The following is a 9,558-nucleotide window of genomic DNA, read 5'->3' on the forward strand; positions in this document are numbered from 1 at the left end:
ATTTTGGAGGCTGTGTGGAACAATTGCAGAAGAATAATTTTCCATCCCCTGCATTTTTTCCTGAGTTCTGTTTCTTTCATTGTATTGCTTTTAGTTCATTTTGCTTAATTTGGTTAGTTAGAAATGCATGTTAGTGGATTTAGGTGTATTTTGATTCATGCTGGTGTTTGAAAATTTTGCTGTTTTGGTGGAGAGGAGGAGCTGGCGCTGTGGTTTTTAGGCTCAACGGAGGTGAGAAGAGGGGAAGAAGAAGAGAAAGGGGCGCGGCGGTGTGGGTTGTCGCCGGAGGTTGTGGTGAAGGGAGGTGGCTGTGGCGGTGCTGAGGTGATGGTGATGGAGGTTATGGAGGTTATGGTAATGGTGATGGTGAAGAAGATGAAGATGATGATGGTGAATGGTTGGCTCAGATTGGGGGGAGGGTTTGGGAGTGCCACGTAGGTTCGGAAAGGCACGAATCAAGCTCAGATCCAAGGCGGGACACTTTTGTCACACGGACAGCATCTCTCATGGGTACAAGGTTAGTTTCGAGCTATCATGGGTACAAATGTCAGCGTTTTCATCTCTCATGGATACAAATGGTTATTTATTCACCAAAATATCATTCTTTTAAAACAAATTATCCAGACATCATATTTTTATATTATTATAATTAATCATAATTACAAATAAAATAACAAATCAATTGTCACTTTAGTGAAAGTTGAATAATTAATTTTAAAAAATATTTTAATAATTAATTTCCAAAAAAATAACACATTAATAAAAGTCTCTTATTTATTATTCATATTTCATTACATGAGAATTAGATATAGTCAAAGAAAGTAGAAACTAAAATTATGGTATTTCATTCATATAAATAGAATTTACCAAAGAATATTCTCTTAACTTTGAACCTAATATGATAATATAATATTCTAATATGATATTCAAATCTTAAAATACTTCGAAGCCAACCAAAATATTTAACGGTCTACACGTCTTAAACGTAAATCCCATAGACCCATACCCATCAATCTAGATAAGACATTCTATGGCCTCAGCAACACATGCATATTGCACAGATAGATAACCCAGATTTTTATTTTTGCGTCAAAAGATTAGAAAGATTTGAAATTTGAAAGTTGCAGAATCTTACAGCAATATAAAAACTCAGGACAAAACCCACAGGCCCAAAGTTAAATCAAAATGGGAAATAGGATCCACACACTATAATGGCAGGATCAGATGAGACGACGAGTGAATGGGAGACAAATTCAAGGGGAAAGGAAAATCTAAGACTAGACTGATAATTTGACACAACAAATACAAGAATTTATACACAATCATAATATCACACGTTTTATACAAGCAGGCCTGGTCCTAGGAACCCCCCAATAATCAATAATTATTACCAAACTACATGATTGCCATCCTACTTGATGGCTAATACACAAAACACACAAGCCTAGAACTAGAGCTATCATCTGTCGGCGACATTTTTTTAATGGCATAGTACAAGTCTACAAGAGAAAGACACTCTACTCCATGAATTTGGTTAACTCAGTGCTTAATCTGTTGTTCTGCAACAGCCTCTCACCTCTGTCATTCTCGATCCATCGACTGAACATGTGAGAAATGGCGGCCACCTTCATCTGCATACAAGTTAAGAACATCCACAGAGGATATGCAGAACTGAGTTTAGTACTACTAACAGTAAAAATGACGATTAACTTGAAAACAGAATAGTAAATTTAGATGATTTTTACAGGAAGAATATAACTAAACTGTGCTTTAAATAGCTTGGATCAAGTTAATGCAGCTTGCTTGGTACAGGCAAAAAGAAAAGTGGAAAAATTGAAATAGGAGTACAACAATTTGGGCATTCTGTCAAATAGCATGAGTTGAACAGCTACGGGTGTGATTCCATTTTCTGTTATTAACTTTAATTAGCAAATTCCCAGCAGTTCTTCAGTCGGCTTCCTTTACATGATCTTGTAATTAAAAAATAAAATGGGAAACATTCTTTCAAAACAATGCTTCCTTTAAACGTTCTTTTAAACATTCTTCATTCCCCTCCAATGCTTCCCATAAAGAAAGATCCTAAAAACCGGAATTATTTTGAAAATAAGGTGACACTTGTGTAATTAAAGATGATAGTAGAAAATAAAAGCAAAAACAGTGAATATGCAAACAAAATGAAACCGAAAACAAGTTTTAATATTCCAAAACGGTTAAATTTCACCATTTTATGTCAACATGCAAACAAATTCAAGTTACAAGCACAGAAATGTGAACTAATAAAAAATTTATTATGATTTAGCACATAATAGACCCATTTAACACCCAAAGTATGGTTATCCTATTCTGCTTTCCAAAAGATATATCACTTCTGAATGGATAAATCACATCAGATAGTAATGAAATAAGGCAAACAAGATGAAAAGTACCACTTTCACCATCAGAAAGATCTGTCAGTCTGGCAATTGCATCAATTAGAGCTTGTTCATGTTCCTGCATTAAATTAATTACTGATTATTCATTGACACACCATTCACCCGGGAGAGTGGCTTTTTGGGGGGTTTTTTTGAGAGAGAGAGAGAGAGAGAGAGAGAGAGAGAGAGAGAGAGAGAGAGAGAGAGAATGGCAGATAACTATATAACAGATTAAAGTCCCTTACCTTCAACACTTTCTTGGCTTTCTCAATTTCAAGTGCATCCGGATGATTTGCACTGAATACCCTCTCCACCTGTCAAGTTGGGAAGACATTAGTTTGCCAAAAAAAATGATCAACCAATATTAACCAAACAAATTGATTCAAGGGTTTTCAGCTACCTCCTTAACTAGTGTGTCTGTGTGAAGTATTTGTATATCCTCTGGGGCCTTTTTTCCAATACCATTTTGTGTTGACAGGAAATCTTTCCTAGATTGCCCCTTTGGGGCTCCTCTACCTCTTCCTGCAGCTACTCCTGGAACACTATCACGTCCTACAGACCTATGTATCCCTTGACCGGATCCGCCAAAACCCCCACGATTTATTCCAGGATCCTCACCTACCCATTGTATATCTTCAGGAGAGATCTGCAGTTACAATAATACCATGCATGAATTAGCAAAAAACAAGGATTAATACCATTTATCCGAGACTACTTTTCTTGTCATACAATCAGTAACCAGAGTCATCATGGTGAAATTGTTGACATTATACTTGTTACCAGATTAAAGTGAAACTAGTAATGTTACATCATGCCAGTTTGAAAGTTTCCTTTCGCACCTAATCGAAAAGTTGTATTTTAAGTTAACGGCTGGTGTATATGTAATAAAGCATGAAAAATGCAATTAAGGGTGAAAATACTAGTCAAAATGGCATCACCTGTATTTAGAGGAAAATATTTCATGATTTAACTCATTAAGTAACAATAGTTTCCATCAGTATGTTATATCTATTACTGCAACTATGCAATTAGTATTAAAATGATATATTCGTGCCACATTGCATAAACTTTAACTACGTATAGAACCATGTCACACCATACCTCAGAGAGATGTACCCATTCCCATGTTTCATTTGCACTCCCCATGTCATAAACCAGATTATGTCGTCCCTAAACAAGTTAATTGAAGTAAAGTGTCTCAGCTAGGCACTAGCAGACAAAGAAATATGAAAGTGATTAAGGGTTGTCGGTACATCAGTTGGATTGTAGTCAGCAATAACAGCTTCATAGAAGTTATTGTCATCTGGCCATCTTGTCCGCACTCTCCTACCAATTAATGAATTAAATGATGCTCCCTCAGCATGCTCACCCATGACGGCACCAGAAGTAACTCTATTAGGCAATGGATTCCTTCCACCTGGTCCTGTTGGTGGCTGCAGCTTTAATGAAGATCCACCAGGTACCATCTGGCCCTGAAAACAAAAGTCGAAATAACCTAATGATGTCGATCACATACTATTACACTCTTTTAATGTTCTAGTGATCTAATCTATTCTTTAAGTTTTACCCTAATAACAAAGAATTTATTCAGTGGCTGGCAAGGAGCCAAACCCACTGTCAGTGAAGTTAAACAAGATGGATGAGCACTAAACATATGGTTTACTTACAGGTTTTTGCTTCTTGCCCTTAGCTCCAGGAACAGATCCACGTTTTCCCACAGATGAAGAGGGCTGGTGAGGTGTCGCCACTGGTTGGGGGTGAAATGGAGGAGAAGGTCCACCAAAAGATTGTGACGGAACAGATGCTGTTATCTTCTGCTTCTTGTTACGAGAGGCAGAGACTGTAGGGCTTGGAATTGAATCATGAATCGCTTGACCAGTATTCAGCAGGCCAGGTTGGTGGCCTCCTCCCTGTCTCCACTCCCTAGCATTAACATACAGTATAGTGTTCAATGCAATTGAAAGGGAATGACAATGTTGATTAATCAAGCATTGACCAAAAGTATATGAAACCTTATCCTTCGTATGACATCATCTGCATTAACACGGCCTAGAAGTTCCCTATGTTCCTCATTTGATAACCTCAGTTCTTTTCTTAGTTCTGTTATCAAACTTTCCTTCTCCTGAAGAAAATACATGTCATGTAGCAGTCATTTAAACCTGATCAAACAAATTAAAAAATATTAGATAGATGAAATCAAAATAAAAAATGTACCCAAGTAATGGCATCAGCTTGAGCTTTAAAGGCTCGTAGAACTGAACTGTATGCTTCCTGCTCAAGTTGATGAATTTGAGCTTCCATATCAACATCCGGGTACATCCTGGGGAATGGAATTGAACCTACAGCAGATCTTCCATTTCCAGCAAGACGTCCCCCTCTGGGAATCCTATTCTGATGTGCTGGTGGAAGATCATCATCAGTTCCTGCGCAAGTTAATGGATACAAATATAAGTATACAACAGGCAACTGGACCATAAATTCTTGCAATATATAACAACCAGATCTTTTCAGCCTCAGTAAAAATCTCTCTCATGACACAAGCACAAGCGAAAAATACTTCGTAAGAATGGAACAGTGCTGTCCATCAGGACTCGAGTTAAATAAGTTCTAAGATGCTAAACATGTTGAAATAGACAGCAATTAAAAATAGAACTACCTGTTGGTTTTGAAAAACAAAACAGCTCTGACTTTTCAAATAGCACATTCCTAAAACCCTAAACAATTTTATCTATTATCATGTAAACTACTAATATTACTTCCCAAAACATAAAAGGGAAAAAAATGAATGCTTTCTTCATTTTAAGAATATTTTCCTGCTCTTCTTGCATCAAATCATTAACCCGCTAATGGTACCTTTTGCCCCTTCGACGCGTCTGACTACCTCACCATCCACAACACCATAAAAAAAATGAAAAATTAAAAATTAAAAAGATAAGCTCAGTTTTACAAGAACACTTATGCTTGCAGTTTCAGCACCAAATAACACTGTCAACAGAAACTTGAGTTTGTTGACAAAAATAAGTACAAATATCTCAATTTACACACAAAAAAAGAAAGAAAGAGAAAAGAAAAGAAAGAATCATTTGCATCAACAGAACACACTATGAAGTTTCTAACTGGATTAAACAAAACGAAACTTAACCCTAGATTTCAACAGCATAGCATAAAACCATAAGAATTCGGGACCAAGGAGAAAACCTCCTCAAATCAACAAAAATACACAAGCTTGGTCAAGTAAGAGAACAGTAGCAACGAAATCCAAAAAAATGCCCTAACTCTAGAAACCCTAACAGTAAGTTTTGATTTTTCACATAGATAGACGAAAAAGAAAAAAAAGAAAGCAACTAAGAAAGAGAAGCTCACCACTACTGTCGTAGGGTTCGTAGTCCATAGCCAGTTTGCACCGGAAATTGAAGTGCCCAGATCCAGAACCAAGTTGAACGCGCAGAAAAACCCTTTCTTTTGTCTTTCTGCACCGAAGTTTTGTGTGTGTGTGAGAGAGAGAGAGAGAGACAAACACAGAGGGCGAATCAGGCGCGGGGAGTCGCGGGGGAGAGGAGTGTATGGACGCAGGCGGTGGTTGATGGTGGAATCGAAGAAAGTTTGCTATGGAAATCTTTTTCCTGTCGGGTCGGACTCGGACAGTGTTATGGGTGCGAGTCGGCTTTTCTTTTCCAAGTAGAGACACTAATGCTGAGTGAACTACCAACCTGTCACTGTCCTTTCTCACGAAGGATACTGCGATTTTTGACTACTTTGATCTTTGTTTTTGGGCAAAGTATTTGATGGAGTTGTCCATGCCAGCTCCATTTGATGAAACTGTTAAAAATATTTATAGAATTAACCCACAATTCATTTTGATGTATTTATTTATTGAATCACAACATTTTTAAAAACTAGCTTTTAACCTCATATAATTAAAAGTAGAAAAAACAGAAGGTGGCTGATAAAGTTGTCAGTTTCATCTTTTGGTTAAGAAGTTTTTTATTTTTTGGTTGTTATTAATTTAAAAGCGTATCACTAAAAGTGTTGCTTAAAGAGAAAGTGTTATCCTTAATCGTTAACTTGGCTATGATACCAATTTTTCAATTTCAACTTTTCTTTTAATTCTTTTTTCGAAATTTCTACTAACTCTTCGTATTTTGCTTCGAATAAGTTTATAATTTGTATAAATTCAATTGGTGGTGCTTTATTCAAAGGATTTTGATAAAAATAATTTGCAACTTCGTAATCTGAAGTATTAACCATTTCTACAATTTTTCTTGTATTTATTATATGATTATTTATTACTAATCCTTGATATATATTTATAATTTTGATTTCGTACTTATAGTTTTTTAATTCTATTTTAATTTCTATCATTATAATATTCTTTTTTACATGGATTATTATATATAAAATCTTTTATCTGTTTGTCTTTTTCTTTAATATAATTTCTCAAATCCTCAAGAACTTCTTTTATTTCTACACTTTCTCTTGTTTCTAAATATCTTTTTAATTTTTCAATTTCATTTTTCATTTTTTCATTCAACAGCTTTAATTCTTTTAAATCGTAATATGGTTTTCCAGGCATTTATAAATTTTTTAAATTTAATTCCAACTTGTTTATGTTTATTCTTATTTCTATCATTTTTATTATAAGATCATCAATTTCGATCTGAAGATTATTTAATTCTCTTTTATACTCCTCTATTTTACTTTTTAATTTTCTCGCTCTTTTCCTTTTTATTTTATTTTCTGGTTTTTCAATCTTTTTATGCTTTATCATAATTCCTAAAAATAGTTTTGTTTAACATTATTTATTTTAGAATTTCTGCAAACTCTATCATCGATTCATCACTATTTTCTAGAATTTCTATTAATTTTTCTAGCTCTTCAACTTCTCTTTTCAACTTGTTATAGATTATTTTTAGAGTTTCAAATGCTCTTTGATTTATTTCAGAAAACTGCAAATAATTCAAACGATTCTCTCTTTCAAAGAGCTCTTGTTTCTTATCTTGATAAGTTACATATATTTCTTCTTTATTTATTGTCATAATTTAGTATTTAGGGTTTCATTTAATTTTTCGACCTTTTTTGTTAATTCTTTTATTTCAGAATTTTCTTCTTTAATCTTTAACTTAGATAAATTTAAAGGACTATTAATTTTATATTCTCTTATTTGAAAATTCGATGAAACCGATTTTTCTGATGGTTCTTTTAATAATAGAACTGGGTTTTCAATAGCTTTATATTTTGGTATTTCTGTTTTTACAATTTTCTAAAATAATTCATCGACATAAATTCTTTCTCTGTTTTTAAATATTATACTATGATGGCTATTTGTTAAAGCATAATTTATTGCATATGTAATTGAAAATGGTTCATCATCTTGTTCCATTAGATTCTTTCTGTGAAATTTATAAGCCAAACTTATAGATCTTCCAAGATTTTCAGTTGATAAAGGTATAGCATATCCAAGATGGGCATTAAATTTAACATTTACATTTGCCAAATTTCCATGAACAATTCCAATTATTTGATCTATTGGGTCATCAGTAATTCTTTTGTCACAGATTGCTAAACTTATTGGTGAATTAATTCCTTTCATATATGTAGATTTGATTAAAACTTGTATGGTACTAATATGAATCCATCCAATTTTAAATCTTTTTTGTTGATCCTTAATTTTCTCAATCTGTTTACTCAATTCTTCATCATTTATCAAAGCTATTTCAAGTTCTCCATTGGCAGATTTTATCTTTATAGGGGCTTCAAGTTGAATTTTTCCATAGTATATTATATTTTTTCTGTTAAAAACTTCTTTTAAAAGACTTTGTTTATTAAAATTTTCATTTGATTTGAGATTTAATTTTGTTTTTAGAACAGCCTATTTTTCATTATCTAATAAAACAGTTAATCTATAATAATCAGATTCTTCCATTAATTCTAAACTTTCTAAATAATTCATAACTAAAAGACTAGGATGAAGATGTACCTTTCTGGAGAAAAACTTCCTTTATTTAGTATATTTTACATAAGGTGTTTTTATCTCCAGAGGGGAGATTGTAGATACTAACTCCAGAGGAGAGTTTACAACTATTTTTCCCTAAGGAGATTCTTTGTCAGACTACAGAATCGCCTCGACAGCTTCCTCCTTGCTCTCCTAGCATATGAGTACTCTTAGCCTTCTGCTTTCTGTTTTCTGATGCCTTCTACAATTGCCTAAGCAACCTATTTATAATGGTTGGGTCTGATGGACAATTCTCATCCTTACCCTTCTTATGACGTCATTGCATACGTCATTGTTTATTATCTTGCATCAGCTACATTATTGGTGCTTTTATGACCTAAGCGCTTACGTCATTATGCAATAATGTTGAGGGATGCTTCAAATGCACTGTCCTCTTCTTTTATCATGTGGGCTTCAGATGCACTGTCCTCTTCTTTTATCATGTGGGTTGATTCCGTTTCATTATTGCTTTCTTCAGATATCTCTGAGGCACATAGCTGGCACTTGTGGTCTTCTCTATCTTTTATCAAATAGCAGAGATTCCTCTTTATCCCTTCAGGGAGCTTTTCTAAAAGTCCAGATAAATTATAGAATGCTGATTCAAATTCCACCAAGAGTCTCATCTCTCTTTCTTCAATTTCATTTCTTTTACTGGACACAAGTAGAGTATTTCTACTTTTATAATTAATCCTTGTGTGAGATTCCTTCGTTATTTTTTGAGTTCTTTCAAAGACCCTTGCTAATGTGCTGGCTAGTCTTCCTTCATGACTGTAAATTGTTAAATCTTGAATTCGATCAATTAGTTGAAAATTTCCTGGGAAGACGGACATGAATATTACTTGGTGTGCTGGAACCAAGCATTCTTCTTCTTCATTAAAAATAGGTTGACTGTTTGTAAATTTTAGGGATATATCCCTTGGATTTACATTGTCAATCATATTTTTAAATCTCTTTACTGCATCAACGAATCCTGCAGGAAACTCACTAATAATTTTTAGATCATTAAAAATTAAAATTGTATCAATTAATCCATACTGAAAAAATTGATAAGTGTCAGATGGTGAAGCATCTGGAAAGATAACCAGCTTTGTTAGCTATTCTTTGGCAATAGGATAATATCCCAAAATTGCCCTTTTTTCTTCAGTCCAATTCAGG

The 9,558-nt window shown here is 34.0% G+C and overlaps 1 protein-coding gene across 4 annotated transcripts; it reads right to left on the bottom strand.

The window, feature by feature from the left end:
• Positions 1–1,289: 1,289 nt before the first annotated feature.
• On the bottom strand, positions 1,290–6,220 carry LOC112770709 (protein EMSY-LIKE 3). Of its 4 annotated transcripts, none has more exons than XR_011876787.1 (11): positions 5,775–6,220; positions 4,626–4,834; positions 4,424–4,533; positions 4,079–4,334; positions 3,665–3,883; positions 3,513–3,581; positions 2,812–3,057; positions 2,657–2,725; positions 2,427–2,490; positions 1,765–2,079; positions 1,290–1,631 (listed from the first exon to the last, which is right to left on the bottom strand). XR_011876787.1 is itself a non-coding variant. In XM_025815087.3 (10 exons), the coding sequence occupies exons 1-10, from the start codon at positions 5,800–5,802 to the stop codon at positions 1,582–1,584; spliced, it is 1,320 nt and encodes a 439-aa protein (XP_025670872.1). In that variant the 5' UTR covers positions 5,803–6,220; the 3' UTR covers positions 1,290–1,581. The 4 variants fall into 4 exon arrangements, 2 of the variants coding, with proteins under 2 accessions (XP_025670872.1, XP_072082106.1); XR_011876788.1 differs by having other exon boundaries at positions 4,424–4,570; positions 4,673–4,834; positions 5,775–6,129; XM_025815087.3 differs by lacking the exon at positions 1,765–2,079.
• Between the last annotated feature and the right edge of the window lie 3,338 nt (positions 6,221–9,558).

Source organism: Arachis hypogaea, chromosome 18, assembly GCF_003086295.3.
Source record: "Arachis hypogaea cultivar Tifrunner chromosome 18, arahy.Tifrunner.gnm2.J5K5, whole genome shotgun sequence".
NCBI lineage: Eukaryota > Viridiplantae > Streptophyta > Magnoliopsida > Fabales > Fabaceae > Arachis > Arachis hypogaea.